This window comes from Oncorhynchus kisutch, linkage group LG18, assembly GCF_002021735.2.
Source record: "Oncorhynchus kisutch isolate 150728-3 linkage group LG18, Okis_V2, whole genome shotgun sequence".
NCBI classification, from domain to species: Eukaryota; Metazoa; Chordata; class Actinopteri; order Salmoniformes; family Salmonidae; genus Oncorhynchus; species Oncorhynchus kisutch.
Window position 1 is genome coordinate 66,992,664 of NC_034191.2, and position 21,474 is coordinate 67,014,137.

A 21,474-nucleotide genomic window follows, 5' to 3' on the forward strand; every position below is an offset into this window, starting at 1 on the left:
AACACACACCTCATAACCCAGACCAATACAGCCATAAACACACACCTCATATCCCAGACCAATACAGTCATAAACACACACCTCATATCCCAGACCAATACAGCCATAAACACACACCTCATATCCCAGACCCAGACAGCCATAAACACACACCTCATATCCCAGACCAATACAGCCATAAACACACACCTCATAACCCAGACCAATACAGCCATAAACACACACCTCATATCCCAGACCAATACAGCCATAAACACACACCTCATAACCCAGACCAATACAGTCATAAACACACACCTCATATCCCAGACCAATACAGCCATAAACACATAAACAATACGCCCTCCCCTCAGCAGCCTCTTGTGGTATAAATGCTCTTGGTGAATTTGTTATTTCTATTTAAACCATATGGGGGTGCCCCTTTCCCCTTATGTTCCCCGTTGTGGCGCAATGGATTATGCCGCGTGTGCATTTTATCATAACTTTGTCCATGTTCATGCAAGAGCGTACAAAATGCAGCGTATAGCTTAGGTTACAATTCATTGAAAATAGTGTTCTGTTTTTATCAGAATATACAGTTACAAAATATAGCTTACATTGTCTAATTTGTATACACTATTTGACAGTTTAGAAGGTCAATATAATAGTTCTGATATACAAACAATTGAATTCACACAAAATTTTAACATTTTCATATAATTTCATATTATAACAGTGATCTCAAAAGACTGAAAGACACTGAAAAGTTCATTAGGAACTAAATGTACGGTTAATTATATTATTGACAAATACAGTACACTCCAGTTTGTGTATTTGTAAAGCACCACACCACAAGCAACATGGCAACACGTGAACATTAATATTAACAGACAATCATGTGTTCCAGACACAGTCCACTACTAATAAGTGCACTTTAAGTAACGCATACTGTATATAAAGTACATGCTGATTAGCAAATCTCCTGCTCCATATTCAACGATGAGCCTACAGAAAGCTCAAATACACTCACGATTACACCACGATAAGAGAGGCTCCGACTTTAGGAATAATCTAATGATTTATAAAGATGCTACCGAACTATAAAGATGACCGAATTGGAGTGAAAACCTACGGCACTGAATAGGGGAGGGAACATTGAACATTCTACACATTTACAAGCATAGGACAGAATGCAAACTTGAGATCCAAATTCAAGTTTTTTCATTTACAAGTTACAGGTGTAGATCTCAAATTCGGATTTGGACCATAGAAAAGGCTGTCTGCTATTTCTTTGGCTGCATTCATGGTGGACAAACAGTATGTTTTGTTTGTTTGGTTATTCGGTGGTGGGGGCGGGTGCTGTACACTCAGAGTGGGGATTCGGCGGTATGTCTGTGTGGGAGGGGTGGAGCCAGGAGGAGGGAGGGGCTAGGAGAGGACTTCTCTGCAACCTGAGGCGGAGACGGGATAGGAGTGTCTGGAGACGGTGCAGAGAGAGGGATAGAGAGAGGGATAGAGAGAGAGAGATGGATAGAGAGAGAGAGAGAGATGAGCCTCACACCAGAGGGGCAGAAAGAGTAATATGGAGCAGTCATTGTGGACTATAATGAATGCTTGCCTGTGAATGCTCATGAATCTTACCTACTGGAGAAACAACTACGTGCATGCTTGTGTGTGTAGGTGTGTATTTTACCTATCTGAGTAGTGTGTGTAGCAGGCATAGTGCTGATGACCAGTGTGTGTCCAGTCAGAGGGTCCTGGGCTAACTGGGTGTGGCCTGGGTGGTGCAGGTGGGCGGGCTCTGCCGACAGACCTGGAGATAAACAGACAAACCAGCCAATCAGCACACAGGAAAATATATTTGCTCGTGTCCACCGTTAATGTACACTCTACTACCCACCTCCAAGTAGCATAATAACATCTATATTGCTTATCAATATTATTGACGTTATGTTATCAGGGTTGGGGAGTAACATGTAATCTGTTACATGTAAGGGATTACAAAAAACAGTAACTGTAATCCGTTACGTTACCAGCAAAACTATTGTAATCAGATTACAGATACATTTGAAAAACTAGATGATTACTTTAAGTTTGTTCCACCTAAGCGAGTCTGACAACAAGTCAGAGACCACTATGATGACACACCAAATGTGATGGATCGTGGGAAAAGAGCAGGAATAGGCTTTTGTAGGCTACAGTCCAAGCTATGTCTTCCAATGGTGCAACTGCTGTCAGCATCCAAAGATGATCCATCTTGAATAAACGCTTGGAGGTCAGGATGACAGCAGTGGTGTAGTCAACGGCGATACGGATATGACTTATTATTGATATCTACAAAGCGCATTGATGTGAATCACACTGCTGCTCTCTCATTTAGCTATTTGCGCCTTATGGATTCTGGTTGTTGTGGCTGTTCAGAAATCTAAAGGTGTATTTGAACCCAATAATGGTTGAATTCAAGAAGTTTAAACTGCCTATCAATCATTGTTTTTGAAACCAGTGGACAGCCAGTGAAAAATGTGCTCATTCAACAGCTGCACAGTGCAGATCACAGCCTATGGAATTAAAGTTTTTTGTTCAATCTAATTCATGCCGATAAATAAATAAAATATTTTTGGCTAATCTATACTTCCATATCTCCAAGTCCTGTTCTTGAAGATCAAGGTGTATAACATTTATTGGAATGACTGGAATTCTGATCAGATTATTATTATATGTAGGGTGGCAGGTAGCCTAGTGGTTACAGTGTTGGGCCTGTAATCGGAAGGTTGCTGGATCGAATCCCCGAGATGACAAGGTAAAAATGTGTCATTCTTCCCCTGTTCCTAGGCCGTCATTGTAAATAAAAATGTTTTCTTAACATAATTGCCTAGTAAAATAAAAATAAAATGATAACAAATAAATGTAGTAGAAAACACTGTAGTAGAAAAATAGATACATTTAGAGTTAGACAAATTTAGATTTTTTGGCAAGGACATATACAGGATGCTACCCTAAAGAACATAACCTTCACTATGTCACCAGGACATATACAGGATGCTACCCTAAACAACATAACCTTCACTATGTCACCAGGACATATACAGGATACTACCCAAAACAACATAACCTTCACTATGTCACCAGGACATATACAGGATTCTACCCTAAACACCATAACCTTCACTATGTCACCAGGACATATACAGGATACTACCCTAAACAACATGATCTCACTATGTAACCAGGACATATATAGGATGCTACCCTAAAAAACATGACCTTCACTATGTCACCAGGACATATACAGAATACTACCCTAAACAACATGTCCTTCACTATGTCACCAGGACATATACAGGATGCTACCTTAAACAACATAACCTCCACTATGTCACCAGGACATACACAGGATGCTACCCTAAACAACATAACCTTCACTCTAAATTAAAACTCCAAACCTACAACCTGATTTTGGATGGAATTACATGGAAGGCTTCTTTTTTCACCTTTATTTAACCAGGTAGGCTAGTTGAGAACAAGTTCCCTTTATTTAACCAGGTAGGCTAGTTGAGAACAAGTTCCCTTTATTTAACCAGGTAGGCTAGTTGAGAACAAGTTCCCTTTATTTAACCAGGTAGGTTAGTTGAGAACAAGTTCTCATTTGCAACTGCGACCTGGCCAAGATAAAGCATAGCAATTCGACACATACAACAACACAGAGTTACACATGGAATAAACAAAACATACAGTCAATAATACAGTAGAACAAAAGAAAACAAAAAGTCTATATACAGTGAGTGCAAATAAGGTAAGTTAAGGAAATTAATAGGCCATGGTGGCGAAGTAATTACAATATAGCAATTAAACACTGGAATGGTAGATCGGCAGAAGATGAATGTGCAGGTAGAGATACTGGGGTGCAAAGGAGCAAAATAAATAAATAAATACCAGTATGGGGATGAGGTAGGTAGATAGATGGGCTGTTAGGCTAAGTACAGGTGCAGTGATCTGTAAACTGCCCTGACAGCTGGTGCTTAAAGCTAGTGAGGGAGATGTGAGTCTCCAGCTTCAGAGATTTTTGCAATTTGTTCCAGTCATGGGCAGCAGAGAACTGGAAGGAAAGACGACCAAAGGAGGAAATGGCTTTGGGGGTGACCAGTGAGATATACCTGCTGGAGCGTGTGCTACGAGTGGGTGCTGCTATGGTGACCAGTGAGTTGAGATAAGGCGGAGCTTTACCTAGCAGAGACTTGTAGATAACCTGTAGCCAGTGGGTTTGGCGACGAGTATGAAGCGAGGGCCAGCCTACTGGAGAACTTATTTGTATTGCTTTTAATCTTTTTAAATGAATTTATCTTATTAACACTTTGTTCTAGCTAGCTATTTGTGTAGGTAGCTATCAATGACAGGTCGCAATGGTGGGTAGTGTATGGGGCTTTGATGACAAAAAGGATGGCACTGTGATAGACTGCATCCAGTTTGTTGAGTAGAGTGTTGGAGGCTATTTTATAGATGACATCACCGAAGTCGAGGATCGGTAAGATGGTCAGTTTTATGAGGGTATGTTTGGCAGCATGAGTGAAGGATGCTTTGTTGCGATATAGGAAGCCGATTCTAGATCTAATTTTGGATTGGAGATGCTTAACGTGAGTCTGGAAGGAGAGTAAACAGTCTAACCAGACACCCAGGTATCTGTAGTTGTCCACGTATTCTAAGTCAGAGCCGTCCAGAGTAGTGATGCTGGACGGGCGAGCAGGAGCGAGCAGCGATTGATTGAAAAGCATGCATTTAGTTTTACTTGCGTTTAAGAACAGTTGGAGGCCACGGAAGGAGAGTTGTAATGGCATTGAAGCTCGTCTGGAGGTTAGTTAACACAGTGTCCAAGGAGGGGCCAGAAGTATACAGAATGGTGTCGTCTGCGTACTATACATAAAATGCTCTGGCAAACAAGCAGAGACCTGAAACCCCATCCAACCTGGAGCTGAGTGAGTAATGCTTAGTCTGAAGCAGTTGTTTTACTTTCAAAAGCCAAGAAGAAAAATACATTACAATTATATATTTTACTTAATAAGGACTGAATGGTCAGGCTACCAAGCTTTTCTAGGACAAAGGGATACAACTTCAATTAGCACTGACGTGTGAAGAGAGAGGTGTCGAAGCCTTTGAGCCCAACAAATGGCAGGCTACCCCACCCAGATCCAGAGGCCTTGAAGCCCCCTCCAGCTGTTCCAAGACCATCCACTGGCATTTTCTACAAGAAATCTGCCTCCAGTAATATAGGCTTCTCCCAAGTCGGTGACATCTACTCCCATTGTCTGCTGCACTGCTGCTTGGATTCCACCTGTCGATCTGTACACCGTTTGCCCTGGCCTGTCTCCCCCTGTCTGGTACAGGTACCCCCCCCCCCCCAACTACCTCTCTCAAAGAGAAAATCTGCTGTCTCAGCCACTGCCTGTCACCAAGGGAGTACTCCAAGGCTCAATCCTAGACCCAATCCAATCCTAGACATTTATATGCAGATGATATAGTCTTATACTCAGCTGGCCCCTCCCCAGATTTTGTGTTAAATACTCTACAACAAAGCTTTCTTAGTGTCCAACAAGCTTTCTCTACCCTTAACCTTGTTCTGAACACCTCCAAACAAAGGTTATGTGGTTTGGTAAGAAGAATGCCCCTCTCCCCACAGGTGTGATTACTACCTCTGAGGGTTTAGAGATTGAGGTAATCACCTCATACAAGTACTTGGGAGTATGGCTAGACGGTGCACTGTCCTTCTCTCAGCACATATCAAAGCTGCAGGATAAAGCTAAATCTAAACGGGGTTTCCTGTATCGTAATTGCTCCTCTTTCACCCTAGCTGCCAAACTAACCCTGATTCAGATGACCATCCTACCCATGCTAGATTACAGAGACATAATTTATAGATCAGCAGGTAAGGGTGCTCTCGAGCAGCTCAATGTTCTCTACCATTCGGGCATCAGATTTGCCACCAATGCTCCTTATAGGACACATCACTGCACTCTATACTCCTCTGTAAACTGGTCATCTCTGTATACCCGTCGCAAGACACACTGGTTGATGCTTATTTATATAACCCTCTTAGGCCTCACTCCCCCCTATCCACTGTGGCAGACCAGGGGGTTGGGTCAAGACGTTTACACAGATCAGACATGGACAGAGTAGGATTAGCTCAGTTTCAAGGGTGTTTATTAAATAATAAATCAAAAGAAAAGGATTCCCCATGAGACCCTTTCCGGGATACCGTCTTCTGGGCTCCGGGTCTTGCTGTATCCTGTCGGGCACACAAACGCAAACTCGCTTTAGCGCGGGCTCCGTCTCCAACTACACGGAAGTCACCTTACCTTACCCAGTCCTCTCCTGTGTGCTGCCCTTCTGGCAGGTTTATGGGCCTTGTACAGCTGGTGAGCAATCAGTCCTTGATTACTCACCAACTCCCCAATCAGCCCCAATTAGTCCTGGGCGGAGAGCCCGTCAAGACCTGGCACGTCCAGCAGATAGAGCCATCGCCTCGATGTATACTCTGTCTGTCACCAGGCCTCGACGACTCTCCCCCTGGTGGCTGACCTGATGTACGCCACACCACATATAACACCTACAACACACATTCTGTTAAAGGTCCCCAAAGCACACACATCCCTGGGTTGCTCGTCTTTTCTGTTCTCTGTAGCTAGCGACTGGAACGAGCTGCAACAAATACTCAAACTAGACAGTTTTATCTCAATCTCTTCATTCAAAGACTCAATCATGGACACTCTTACTGACAGTTGTGGCTGCTTTGCGTGATGTATTGTTGTCTCTACCTTCTTTCCCTTTGTGCTGTTGACTGTGCCCAATAATGTTTGTACCATGTTTTGTTCTGCTACCATGATGTGTTGCTACCATGTTGTTGTCATGTTGTGTTGCTACCGTGCTGTGTTGTCATGTGTTGCTGCCTTGCTATGTTATTGTCTTAGGTCTTTCTTTATGTAGTGTTGTGTTGTCTCTCTTGTAGTGATGTGTGTTGTCCTATATTTGTATATTATTTTTTTATCTAATCCCAGTCCCTGTCCCGCCCGCAGGTCTTTTGCCTTTTGGTAGGCCGTCATTGAAAATAAGACTTTTTCTTCACTGACTTGCCTAGTTAAATAAACATTAAATAAATAAAGTCAAATTGAACATCCATATGGCCAGCTATGTAAACTTTAACATTGATTTATCCTGCAATAGATGTTGTTCAATTGGTAACATACATTTTTGTCTTCTTCTAATGCCTTTTAAGGGGAAAGTAATCTAAAAGTAACAAAATGTAATCAGATTACGTTACTGAGTTTGGGTAATCCAAAAGTTACACTACTGATTACAATTACTGTAATGGATTACATTTAGAAAGTAACCTACCCAACCCTGTATGTTATCATACATAGACTCACCTCCCAGCAGCATCTCGTGCAGAAGGTTGTCTATCTTGGCCAGGCCACAGAGTTTAACAAACTGCAGTTGTTCTATCATCTGCCAGGTGATGGACTGTAGAGTAGGCAGCAGTAGCAGCAGCTCTCCAAACCTCCCTCTGGAGTCATACTGACGGTCGTTAATATAGTCCTCTAGACTCATCTGGACCTGCAGACGCATCGCCTTGATCTTAGACGGGTCACGCAGAGACTTGGCATCTGGAGAGAAGGAGGGATGGAACGATGATGGCGGGAGAGAAAGGATACGTGAATCAAATCTAACTTTATTAGTCACATGCGCCGAATACAAGTGTAGGCCTTACCGTGAAATGCTTACTTACAAGCCCTTAACCAACAATGCAGTTAAAGAAAGAGTTTAGAAAATATTTACCAAATAAACTAAAGTAAAGAATAAAAAAGTAACAAAATAAAATAACAATAGCGAGGCTATATACAGGCGGTACCGGTGACGAGTCAATGTGCAGGGGTACAGGTTAGTCGAGGGAATTTGTACATGTTGGTATGGATAAAGTGACAATGCATAGATAATAAATAGCAAGTAGCAGCAGTTTAAAAACAAATGAGGGGGTGTCAATGTAAATAGTCCTGGTGGCCATTTGATTAATTGTTCAGCAGTCTTATGGCTTGGGGGTAGAAGCTGTTAAGGAGCCTTTTGGTCTGAGACTTGGCGCTCCGGTACCGCCTGCCATGCGGTAGCAGAGAGAACAGTCTAGGACTTGGGTGACTGGAGTCTTGGACAATTTTTGGGGCTTTCCTCTGACACCGCCTAGCATACAGTTGAAGTCGGAAGTTTACATACACTTAGGTCGGAGTCATTAAAACCTGTTTTTCAACCACTCAAACTATAGTTTTGGCAAGTCGGTTAGGACATCTACTTTGTGCATGACACAAGTCATTTTTCCAACAATTGTTTGCAGACAGATTATTTAACTTTATCACAATTCCAGTGGGTCAGAAGTTTACATACACTAAGTTGACTGTGCCTTTAAACAGCTTGGAAAATTCAAGAAACTTATGTCATAGCTTTCGAAGTTTCTGGTAGGCTAATTGACATAATTTGAGTCAATTGGAGGTGTAACTGTGGACGTATTTCAAGGCCTACCTTGAAACTCAGTGCCTCTTTGCTTGACATACAAAAGTATCTATATCCACAGTAAAACGAGTCCTATATCGATGTAACCTGAAAGGCCGCTCAGCAAGGAAGAAGCCACTGCTCCAAAACCGCCATAAAAAAGCCAGACTATGGTTTGCAACTGCACATGGGGACAAAGATCGTACTTTTTGGAGAAATGCCCTCTGGCCTGATGAAACAAAAATAGAACTCTTTGGCCATAATGACCATCATCATGTTTGGAGGAAAAGGGGGAGGCTTGCAAGCCAAATAACACCATCCCAACTGTGAAGCACAGGGGTGGCAGCATCAGGTTGTGGGGGTGCTTTGCTGCCGAAGGGACTGGTGCACTTCACAAAATAGATGGCATCATGAGAATCATGAGAAGGGAAATTATATGGATATATTGAAGCAACATCTCAAGACCTCAGCTTAAAGCTTGGTCGCAAATGTGTCTTCCAAATGGACAATGACCCCAAGCATACTTCCAAAGTTGTGTCAAAATGGCTTAAGGACAACAAAGTCAAGGTATTGAAGTGGCCATCACAAAGCCCTGACCTCAATCCTATAGAAAAAGTGTGGGCAGAACTGAAAAATCTTGTGCGAGAAAGGAGGCCTACAAATCTGACTGAGTTACACCAGCTCTGTCAGGAGGTATGGGCCAAAATTCACCCAACTTATTGTGGGAAACTTGTGGAAGATTATCTGAAATGTTTGATCCAAGTTAAACAATTTAAAGGCAATGCTACCAAATACTAATTGCGTGTATGTAAACTTCTGACCCACTGGAAATGTGATGAAAGAAATAAAATCTGAAATAAATCATTCTCTCTACTATTATTCTGACATTTCACATTCTTAAAATAAAGTGGTGATCCTAACTGACCTAGGACAGGGAATTTTTACTCGGATTAAATGTCAGGAATTGTGAAAATACTGAGTTTAAATGTATTTGGCTAAGGTGTATGGAAATTTCCGACTTTGGCAGGAAATGGCAGGAAGCCTGGCCCCAGTGATGTACTGGGCCGTACACACTACTCTGTGTAGCAACTTACGGTCAAATGCCAAGCAGTTGCCATTACCAGGCGGTGATGCAACTGGTCAGGATGCTCTCAATGGTCCAGTTGTATAACTTTTTGAGGATCTGGGGACCCATGCCAAATCTTTTTAGTCTCCTGAGGGGGAAAAGGTGTTGTCGTGCCCTCTTTACGACTGTCTTGGTGTGTTTGGACCATGATTGTTCATTAGTGATGTGGGCACCAAGGAACATGAAACTCTCGACCCGCTCCACTACAGCCCCATCGATGTTAATGGGGGCCCGTTCGGCCCTCCTTTTCCTGTAGTCCACAATCAGCTCCTTTGTCTTGTTCATATTGAGGGAGAGGTTGTTGTCCTGGCAGTCACTGACCTCCTCCCTATAGACTGTCTCATCGTTGTCAGTAATCAGGCCTACTACTGTTGTGTCGTCAGCAAACTTAATGATAGTGTTGGAGAAGTGTTTAGCCATGCAGTCGTGGGTGAACAGGGTGTACAGGAGGGGACTAAGCACACACCCCTGTTGGGACCCAGTGTTGAGGATCAGCGTGGCAGACATGTTGTTGCCTACCCTTACCACCTGGGTGGCGGCCCGTCAGGAAGTCCAGGATCTAGTTGCAGAGGGAGGTGTTTAGTCCCAGGGTCCTTAGCTTAGTGATGAGCTTTGTGGGCACTAATGCTGAGCTTTAGTCAATGAACAGCATTCTCACATAGGTATTCCTTTTGTACAGGTGGGAAAGGGCAGTGTGGAGTGCAATTGAGATTGCGTCATCTGTGGATCTGTTGGGGCAGAATGTGAATTGGAGTGTGTCTAAGGTATCCAGGATGATGCTGTTAATGAGATTCCCTTTGTAATCCGTAATAGTTTTCATGCCCTGCCACATCTGACGAGCGTCAGAGCCGGTGTTGTAGGATTCTATCTTAGTTCTGTATTGACACTTTGCCTGTTTGATGGTTTGTCTGAGGGCATAGCGGGATTTCTTATAAGCGTCCGGATTAGTGTCCCACTCCTTGAAAGTGGTTGCCTTTAGCTCAATGCGGATGTTGCCTGTAATCCATGGCTTCTGGTTGGGATATGTACGTACGGTCACTGTGGGGTAGACGTCATTGACCAAGCCGATGACTGAGGTGGTATACTCCTCAATGCCATTGGATGAATCCCGGAACATATTCCAGTCTGTGCTAGCAAAACATTACTGTAGCGTACCATCCGCGTCATCTGACCATTTCCGTATTGAGCGAGTCACTGTTACTTCCAGCTTTAGTTTTTGCTTGTAAGCAGGAATCAGGATGATAGAATTATGGTCAGATTTGCCAAATGGAGGGAGAGAGAGAGCATTCTATGCGTCTCTCTGTGTGTAGTAAAGGTGGTGTAGAGTTTTTTTCCCCTCGGGTTGCACATGTGACATGCTGGTAAAAATGAGGTAAAACGTATTTAAGTTTGCCTGCATTAAAGTCCCCGGCCACTAGGAGCGCCGCTTCTGGATGAGCATTTTCTTGTTTGCTTATGGCCTTATACAGCTGGTTGAGTGCGGTCTTAGTGCCAGCATCGGTTTGTGGTGGTATATAGACGGCTATGAATAATATAGATGAGAACTCTCTTGGTAGATTGTGTGGTCGACAGCTTATCACGAGGTACTCTACCTCAGACGAGCAATACCTCGAAACTTCTTTAATATTAGACATCGCGCATCAGCTGTTATTGAGAAATAGACACACACCCCCATCCCTCGTCTTACCAGACGTAGCTTCTCTGTCCTGCCGATGCATGGAAAATCCCGCCATCTCTATATTATCCGTGTAGTCGTTCAGCAATGACTCAGTGAAACATAAGATATTACAGTTTTCAATGTTCCGTTGGTAGGATAGTTTTGATCGTATAACATCCATTTTGTTTTCCAGTGATTGCACGTTGGCCAATAGAACGGATGGTAGTGGAGGTTTACTCACTCGCCTACGGATTCTCAGAAGGCACCCCGACATCCACTTCCTTTTTCTCCATCTTTTCTTCACGCAAATATCCTTTGCGTTGGACTCGTTAAAGACTCGTTAAAGAAAAAATATTTATTCAGTTTGAGGTGAGTAATTGCTGTTCTAATGTCCAGAAGTTATTTTCGGTCATAAGAGACGGTAGCAGCAACATTATGTACAAAATAAGTTAAAAAAATAAGTTACAAAAAAACTAACAAAATAGGACAGTTGGTTAGGAGCCCATACCCTACCCTGCCTTTCGAAGGTCTTCGAAAGCCAAGTGAACAAACAGATTACCGACCATTTCGAATCCCACCATACCTTCTCCGCTATGCAATCTGGTTTCAGAGCTGGTCATTGGTGCACCTCAGCCACGCTCAAGGTCCTAAACGATATCTTAACTGCCATCAACAAGAAACAATACTGTGCAGCCGTATTCATTGACCTGGCCAGCCGTACTCATTGACCTGGACAAGGCTTTCGACTCTGTCAATCACCACATCCTCATCGGCAGACTCGAAAGCCTTGGTTTCTCAAATGATTGCCTCGCCTGGTTCACCAACTACTTCTCTGATAGAGTTCAATGTGTCAAATCGGAGGGCCTGTTGTCCGGGCCTCTGGCAGTCTCTATGGGGGTACCACAGGGTTAAATTCTTGGACCGACTCTCTTCTCTGTATACATCAATGATGTCACTCCTGCTGCTGGTGAGTCTCTGATTCACCTCTACGCAGACAACCCCATTCTGTATACTTCTGGCCCTTCTTTGGACACTGTGTTAACAACCCTCCAGGCAAGCTTCAATGCCATACAACTCTCCTTCCGTGGCCTCCAATTGCTCTTAAATACAAGTAAAACTAAATGCATGCTCTTCAACCAATCGATGCCTGCACCTGCCCGTCTGCCCAACATCACTACTCTGGACGTGATGGACAACTACAAATACCTAGATGTCTGGGTAGACTGTAAACTCTCCTTCCAGACTCACATCAAACATCTCCAATCCAAAGTTAAATCTAGAACTGGCTTCCTATTTCACAACAAAGCATCCTTCACTCATGCTGCCAAACATACCCTCGTAAAACTGACTATCCTACCAATCCTCGACTTCCGCGATGTCATTTACAAAATAGCCTCCAATACCCTACTCAATAAATTGGATGCAGTCTATCACAGTGCCATCCGTTTTGTCACCAAAGCCCCATATACTAGCAACCACTGCGACCTGTACGCTCTCGTTGGCTGGCCCTCGCTTCATACTCTTCACCAAACCCACTGGATCCAGGTCATCTGCAAGACCCTGCTAGGTAAAGTTCCCCCTTATCTCAGCTTGCTGGTCACCATAGAAGCACCCACCTGTAGCACACACTCCAGCAGGTATATCTCTCTGGTCACCCCCAAAACCAATTCTTCCTTTGGCCGCCTCTCCTTCCAGTTCTCTGCTGCCAATGACTGGAACGAACTACAAAAATCTCTGAAACTGGAAACGCATCTCCCTCACTAGCTTTAAGCACCAACTGTCAGAGCAGCTCACAGATCACTGCACCTGTACACAGCCCATCTATAATTTAGCCCCAAAATAATTTAGCCCAACTACCTCTCCCCCTACTGTATTTATTTATTTTGCTCCTTTGCACCCCATTATTTCTCTCTACTTTGCACATTCTTCCACTGCAAATCTACCATTCCAGTGTTTTACTTGCTATATTATATTTACTTCGCCACCATAGCATTTCTTTTTGCCTTTATCTTTCTTATCTCACCTCATTTGCTCACATTGTATATAGACTTATTTTTCTACTGTATTATTTTCTACTGTATTATTGACTGTATGTTTGTTTTACTCCATGTGTAACTCTGTGTTGCACTGCTTTGCTTCATCTTGGCCAGGTCGCAGTTGTAAATGAGAACTTGTTCTCAACTTGCCTACCTGGTTAAATAAAGGTGAAATAAAAATAAATAAAAATTAAACGGCAGCCATCTCCTCCGGCGCCATTTTTGATTTGATATGAAATGATATGCATGCAGGCTTTTTGGCGTCTGCTGAAACAGAAGCAACAGAGAACAGTCACGTGTCAATGATTAACAAAACCATTCAAATCAACTTTGTTTGGTTGAATACGGAAGCTATTGTGTGGTATATGGTTGTGTAAAAGTGGAAGGCTGCCTGAGTCGGGGTTGTTAAAGTGCTTACCGGGGTCAAAGAAGACAATGGCCTTGAGAGCAGCATACTCATGGTCATCTATCTGGATGTCCTGGAAGGGCAGGACCAGCTCATCTAGAACACGGTTAGCTACACGACCGATGTCCGGCTCCGCACTGCTACCATGGATCACACACCCATTACCTGGAGAGGGAGAGAGGGGAGGGGGAGGGAAATGTGAGTTTTGGGAGAGGGGTAGGGGGGTTGAGTGTGTGTTTCTCCACATGTTGCGGGGGATGTATATGTGTGTGTGTATGTGTGTGTAGGTGAATGTATTTGAAGCATGTCGCTTCTAATCCCCATTTACATTACTTATCAATTATTTTGATAATTTTACCATCTACAAATCACCTGTAGGTGGCGATCCACAAAAAGTGTCTTCCATGTCTTTCTGTCTGATAAAACATGTTTAAGTCAGAGGCCTCCAAAGACTTGAGTCAATGATTATCTGGTTGTATAACAGTCTTACAGGGCAACCGACCTGTTGGCCTTGATATGTCAGCTTTAAATCAAGCTTAGCACGGCAGTATAGCAGGTTCTGATTGGGTGTTACTGAGGCATAAAGGTGAGAGGTGATTGGTCAGTTCTTACCAAGAAGCAGGAAGTCCTTGTAAGGCATTGACCTCTTGGCGACCCCTAGAAGAAGGTGTTCCCCTGCATGAGCCCTGAGCAGACTCACCTGGACAAACACACACACACAGAGACACAGACACAGGAAACACACACAGGGTGAGAAACAATGACATGAGTAACCAATCACAGGCTACAAACATATCTCAGTTCAAGACTCATTTGAATCTAAACCATTAGCTACGAACTGAAGCTAGAGCCATTACTTTGTGTTTCTGGAAGGTCACAAAGGCTTTAGAAGAGTCGTGGCATAACTTTGGTAACCACTGTTTTGTTTTAGTTCCAGTCGCTAGTAGTTGGTCATGTAGCTACGCCCAGACTAGTTAGGTTGCTTACCTGGTCATCCAAGGGCAGCTCACCAAAGGCAGGGATGTATTTGGCCCATTCCACCAGCACTAGCAGCTGTTGTCTCATGGAGTCACAGACATCACCCACACCAGCTGACTTCTGTTCTGACACATCTACTGCACCCCTGGGACTGGATACACTGATCTAGAGTGGGGAGAGAGAATGAGTAGTCATGCAGATGATTGGAAACACTGATGATGTGTGTGTGTACGTGTTTGTGTGTGCAGGTGCAGGTACGGGTGTGTTTTACCTGTTGAGACAGTGACTCTGCCTGGGCCAGAACAGTGATAGGTGGGAGATCCTGATTGTCCTGAATGTTTCTTCTGGAGCTGATTCGATCTCTCTCATTCTGAACCGCTGAAATACACACAAACACACACACATCATATCAGAGCTATTAGTATGATATTACCATGTTACCATTTCCAGAATCTAAGGTATAGGACTGAGAAACAAATATAGTTTGCCTTTCCCCAGAATTTGCTACAATATCATAATAATCATTTGAATAGCTGACTTTTAGTTCTGACCAAACCATGCAGGAGAACAGGCTGTGTAGAGGTGAAGTCAAAAGTTAACCAATAGCAGCACTGAACAACATGTCTGAAAGGCAAATGATTGGGTGTCATAAAGCTCTCTGCCAAGGTTACAGGGCCCATAAACACACACACACACAATCCTTTTCTGATATCCGTCATAAACACAGTGTTCTCTGAATAATCATGTTGAGTTTATGGCAACCCTGGTTTCAGCCTCCCAGCCCTGATGCCCTCCTCACACTGACTGCTTGATTTGTTTCATTTGTGAGTACAGAGCTAGTGCTGGAACAAAAGCCTGCACATTGATGGAGATGAGCGCCATATTCTATTGGTATTCAGTAATACTGATGGTTTGATGTGGCCAACCTTCTTTCTTCATGCCAGCTCTGAAACACTTGTGGAGCCTGCAGAACCGACACTGGTTCCTCTTGTCCTTGTCCACCACACATTGACGGTTAAACCTGGAGACGCAAAGACAGGTTACTGTCAATATCTTAACTCTATGGGCCTACCTTGTAGTTCTGTGGGTTGCAGTATGACTACACTCGTAGAAAAAAGATTCCAAAAGGGGTTTTCAGCTGTCCCCATAGGAGAACCCTTTTTGGTTCCAGGTAGAACCCTTTTGGGTTCCAGATAGAACCCTTTTTGGTTCCATGTAGAACCCTTTTTGGTTCCAGGTAGAACCCTCTGTGGAAAGTCATGGAACCTCAAAAGGTTCTGCCTGGCACCAAAAAGGGTTCCGAAGAACCCTTGTCGGTTCTAGATAGCACCTTTGTTCTAAGAGTGTACTGTACCTGCAGGAGTGTAATGTTAATATTGTGTCTGTTAGTGTAGACACAGGCTCTGGTAGCTGCAGCTATAGGCTGGAAACACAGACACACACTCCCATACCTGCAGGAGTAGATGTGGTTCTTGTGTCTGTTAGTGTAGACACAGGCTCAGGTAGCTGCAGCTATAGGCTGGAAACACAGACACACACTCCCCTACCTGCAGGAGTAGATGTGGTTCTTGTGTCTGTTAGTGTAGACACAGGCTCTGGTAGCTGCAGCTATAGGCTGGAAACACAGACATACACTCCCCTACCTGCAGGAGTAGATGTGGTTCTTGCGTATGGAGCGCCTGAAGAACCCTTTACATCCATCACAGCTGGAAGCTCCATAGTGTTTCCCTGTAGCCTTGTCTCCACATATGGCACAGTTAGAGTTCCCAACATCTGCCTGGGACAGGCCCGGCTCCGCTGGCATACTGTCTGGAACACACATTATCCAAAGACTGGGTTAGACCACTGAGCTGAAGTCTATAGGTATTAGTGCAGGGAGCCAATACAAGTTTTCTGGCCTCAGAAAAGGTTACTCATCATGCATGTACACGCACACACACACAAACACACAAACATGAACACACACACACGCATCCTCCTGGCATCAGAAAACCTCCTCAATTGAAATAGAGAATCAATCATTCCTTTGTGCATGTGAAATCAAGGCATCTTGACAAAGGAAGAGAAGGACTCTAGCTGACTGGTATCTGTATGGTGACAGATAGGGAATTGGCTTGATTAGGAAAGCCTTTGGTGCTTTTATCTGGAATACATGTGAAGGACAGCAATAATATTAAACCTCACTCCAAAACCATGCAGGGTTAGGGTTGATCTAGTTTTTCTATATCTACATGGCTCCAGAGATGAGAAGAGCCTTCAAAACTCCAGAACCAGACCAAGTTCCAACCTCCACAGACCCAGACTTAGAACAAGAACCAGCGTATTGGGACCCAGACCCCATGTGATGTCAAGACCAAAACCATGAGATCAAGACTTATAAATATAGCAACAAAAACACACCAGAAAGATGATTGCATACGTCAAACCACGTCCAAGGAGGAGGAATACATCTTGACAATGCCAGAGAGAAGAAAGTCAATGTTTGACCAACTTTCCTTTCATCCATCAACGTCTGGAGATGACAACTTCTCCTCTTACTGTCCTCTAACTGTAGGCCCACAATAAACCTGTCTTTATGACACACTGAGATTCACATCCTAACAGACCTCTTACCACTCATGGATTATTCATTCATGGATAAATGCAATATTCAACTGTTTTTTTAAGTGCAGTAATGACTGTGAGTGTATAAGTAGAATGACAAGCTACATGTCTACGTATGTAAACTATGCGTGTGTTTGTGTGTGTTTTTGTGTGCGTGTGGGTCCACTCACCTCCCCCACCATAGAGGACGTCAGCATGATCGAAGCCCAGGGTGCTGTACGTTGGGTCCAGTCCCTCACTGTAGTTGGCTACATCCATGTCCAACAGAGAGTTACTCACTGACACAGATGGATACTTCATCCCTCGCTTTCTTTCCCTCTGACAGTCTCTCTGTCAGTCTCTCTATCCTTTTACTGTCTCTTCTCCCTCTCTCTCTTTCCCTCTGTCAGTCTCTCTCTCACTCTCTCTATCCTTTTACTGTCTCTTACCCCTCTCTCTCTTTCCCTCTGTCAGTCTCTCTGTCACTCTCTCTATCCTTTTACTGTCTCTTCTCCCTCTCTCTCTTTCCCTCTGTCAGTCTCTCTCTCACTCTCTCTATCCTTTTACTGTCTCTTCTCCCTCTCTCTCTTTCCCTCTGTCAGTCTCTCTGTCAGTCTCTCTATCCTTTTACTGTCTCTTCTCCCTCTCTCTCTTTCCCTCTGTCAGTCTCTCTCTCACTCTCTCTATCCTTTTACTGTCTCTTCTCCCTCTCTCTCTTTCCCTCTGTCAGTCTCTCTCTCACTCTCTCTATCCTTTTACTGTCTCTTCTCCCTCTCTCTCTTTCCCTCTGTCAGTCTCTCTCTTACTCTCTCTATCCTTTTACTGTCTCTTCTCCCTCTCTCTCTTTCCCTCTGTCAGTCTCTCTCTCACTCTCTCTATCCTTTTACTGGCTCTTACCCCTCTCTCTCTTTCCCTCTGTCAGTCTCTCTCTCACTCTCTCTATCCTTTTACTGGCTCTTACCCCTCTCTCCCTTTTTCTCTGCCCGTCTTTCTCTGTCTATGTTTTTTTGTTCCAATTTCTTTCGCTATCACTTTCTGTCTATTTCTTTCTTCTTCTTCACCTTCTTCTTCTTAACCTTCTTCTTCTTCACCTTCTTCTTCTTCTTCACCTTCTTCTTCACCTTCTTCTTCTGTCACACAGTTCTTCCACCTTTCGGAGTGCAGAAGGTAACTAACCTAAGGTACCTGCCATTTGATTGGTCACCTACAACGAAAGTGGGTGGGCCTTGACGAAGGCATCTCACCTAGTTGCACATTACTTATCTCTTTCTTTTATCTCTCCTTATTTCCCTCACTTATCACAGAGTTGGAGAGATAGGGGAGAGATGGATATTCTCTGTTTGTGAGACATATTGGCAAGTTTGACAAGGTGGTGACGATGTCATTAGGTGTGTGTGTTTGTGGCCAGGATTCTGTGGCCTTCATAGCCTGCCTAATCTAATCAATGGCAGAGCAATACAACAGCATCTAATCTACAGGGAGGCAGAGCACAGAGAAAAACACCACTGATACCAGCCACTGACTCCCATTCACTTCCTTCTATCCTTTTGTATTGCTGATCATAAACAAGACATAGTTGACCCTCTACTCCCATACCTCCGTTAGAGATTGAATGCAATCTGATTGAGGTAATATAATGAATCTAACATAATTGAATGGCCTGCATCATTCTGTTTATGATTAGGGCAATAATCATGATGGTAGGAAGGAGGGTGTGGGGATATACAGTATACCTAGAGCAGTTAATCTAACTGTGGTAAATGTCTCCTAATGGCACATATAAATGTAGGATCTTAATTTGATCAACATTTAATTACTGAGAATTTTCCTGCACAGCAGAAAATGCAAACTAGCATTTGTTTTTAAAAGGCTTCTAAAGTTTGTAATTCCACTTTGACATTTCAGAATTGATTTGCCCTGACAAAAAAAATATCGACCCCTACAAAGAAATGTCCATTAATTCAAATGTCCTGTTGCTGCAGGATAATTTTTCTGCTGTTGCAAACTGGCTCAAATTAAGATCCTACATCTATTTCATTAATCCACTACCAAGTGCATACATACATACATAGAGAGAGAGAGAGAGAGAGAGAGAGAGAGAGAGAGAGAGAGAGAGAAAGAAAGGAGTTTTGTGTGTGTGTGTGTGTGTGTGTGTGTGTGTGTGTGTGTGTGTGTGTGTGTGTGTGTGTGTGTGTGTGTGTGTGTGTGTGTGTGTGTGTGTGTGTGTGTGTGTGTGTGTGTGTGTGTGTGTGTGTGAGTGAGTGAGTGAGAGACAAACGTCAATAACATCACCCATAAGGTTACCTGATGAAGACCATGCTAGTGAAAATGTGTTTGCTTCATGACATTAGCAACATACAGAGCTTTCTTTTCAAACACAGCAGCCGAACCATATTACAGTCCCTGTCTCTGCTGCCTAGCATCAATGCCTGTTTCTCCCGGAGCACACGCACTGTAGTCACATGTCTGGTTGGTGTGTTAGCAACTAAAACACTACAGCAGGGCCATTAAACCCAGAGCTAACAGGCTAGCACTGTGTGAAACACTCAAAACCCTATCTGTCTGTTTGACATTTCAAACCTTTTAAACACAGGTATACAACCACACACAATGCAAAAAATATGGAGCTATCTTGGTCTTCCTTTAGAGATTGTCATTAGAAGTGAGTCTGATGAAACCAATTAAAAAGTTACCTTTTAGTTCAAGTAGAGAACGTGAAATTGGTTATCATGTGATCTTTACCATCCTGTGTGCAACAAAGATATCTTACCTGTTTTACCACAAGAAAACACCTGTATTGTGTACATACCGTCTCTCTCTTCCAACCAGGGGAGATTATTCTACATTATAAACTGGGTGGTTCGAGTCCTGAATGCTGATTGGCTGACAGCTGTAGTATATCAGACCATATACCACGGGTATGACAAAACATTTATCCATACTGCTCCAATATGTTGGTAACCAGTTTATAATATCAATAAGGCATGAGGGGTGTGGTAAATTGGCCATATACCACACCCCCTCGTACCTTATTACTTAATTATCCAATTTAGATATTAGCAAAGGTTGCAGCATTCCAACTTTTAGATGACTTTGAACAGAATATCTTGAATATTACACTTTCACTATCTCAAGCTGGTGTCATCCTTTCATCTTCTCACTGAGGGCCAATGGTCTCATATCAAAGGCATTGAATTGATGAAATGATCCCTTAAAAACATTGGTCAGATATAAGGAAGTCATGGTCTAGCTCTACAGTTGATGGGTAGGTAGGTCTACATGCATTGAGAGCGAGGTTGACTACAGCCATATGCAAACAAATGTTTTATGGAACTGTATGAGGAAGTTCCCACTTCACACAGTTTTACAAGTAAAGTAAGCTATGGCGTAGCCCAACTACCACCCTCTTTAGTTGTTCTATTTGGGGAATGGTTTATTCTCCTCAGAATGAACTATATTTATTTTAGTAGGCAATTAATGGAAAGGTTCTGTTTTATGTCTGTGGGACATAGGCTAGGCTACCTGAGAGCTAGCTCACTCATACTGTAACTCCCATAATCTAGCCTACCTGTCCTGTCCTATCCTGTGCATGTGGGGTAACACCCCACTAGACAAACACAGGACCACGTGACAAGTCAATGTCTCCCGTTGGAGCGCTACGACCCACATACAGTTGAACCGACAAGGTAAGGTACGAACGCAGCTGATGTCTCACCTTTGAACACTCAACAAAGTTAATTATCATCGCTGTGATAATGTCACTGTATACGATGTAGGCTACAAACATCATGCGTTCATTCTTTATATTTTCAAATGAGACCGCTTACCTTTTTTCAACAGAACGTGAGTCCACCTGTAAACTAGCCCCCAGCTTTGAAGCGACACTTGTCCCACGGTGTCACCGCACGAAATGGGAGAGTCGTGGGCGAGGAGTTGCAACAACACACGGAAGGTTGGAAGGGAAAGCTATGGGCCTATAATTCATTGAGCGACACATTTGATGGCGCCGGCATAGGCTCTCATTACATCGATTTACTAAACAAACTGAAAGTTGGGTGGGGACGTTAAACAGTAACTAGCCTCCATAAAACCCAGAGGGACAGGAATATTGGTGTGTGTGTGTGTGTGTGTGTGTGTGTGTGTGTGTGTGGTGTCAGCATTGCCAATTCTGTCGAGACGGGGG

At 43.5% G+C, this 21,474-nt stretch overlaps 1 protein-coding gene across 4 annotated transcripts; it reads right to left on the bottom strand.

Annotated features, from left to right (window-relative positions):
- Nucleotides 1–517: 517 nt before the first annotated feature.
- On the bottom strand, nucleotides 518–21,456 carry hnf4g (hepatocyte nuclear factor 4, gamma). 4 transcript variants are annotated; one of them, XM_020470754.2, is made up of 10 exons: nucleotides 21,119–21,279; nucleotides 16,352–16,517; nucleotides 15,635–15,729; nucleotides 14,980–15,086; nucleotides 14,718–14,873; nucleotides 14,343–14,430; nucleotides 13,743–13,895; nucleotides 7,395–7,631; nucleotides 1,673–1,792; nucleotides 518–1,456 (listed from the first exon to the last, which is right to left on the bottom strand). In XM_020470754.2, the coding sequence occupies exons 2-10, from the start codon at nucleotides 16,510–16,512 to the stop codon at nucleotides 1,347–1,349; spliced, it is 1,227 nt and encodes a 408-aa protein (XP_020326343.1). In that variant the 5' UTR covers nucleotides 16,513–16,517; nucleotides 21,119–21,279; the 3' UTR covers nucleotides 518–1,346. The 4 variants fall into 4 exon arrangements, with proteins under 4 accessions (XP_020326343.1, XP_031652383.1, XP_020326345.2 ...); XM_031796523.1 differs by lacking the exon at nucleotides 21,119–21,279 and adding an exon at nucleotides 17,483–18,909; XM_020470756.2 differs by lacking the exons at nucleotides 518–1,456; nucleotides 1,673–1,792 and adding an exon at nucleotides 6,155–6,256 and having other exon boundaries at nucleotides 21,119–21,456.
- Nucleotides 21,457–21,474: the final 18 nt, after the last annotated feature.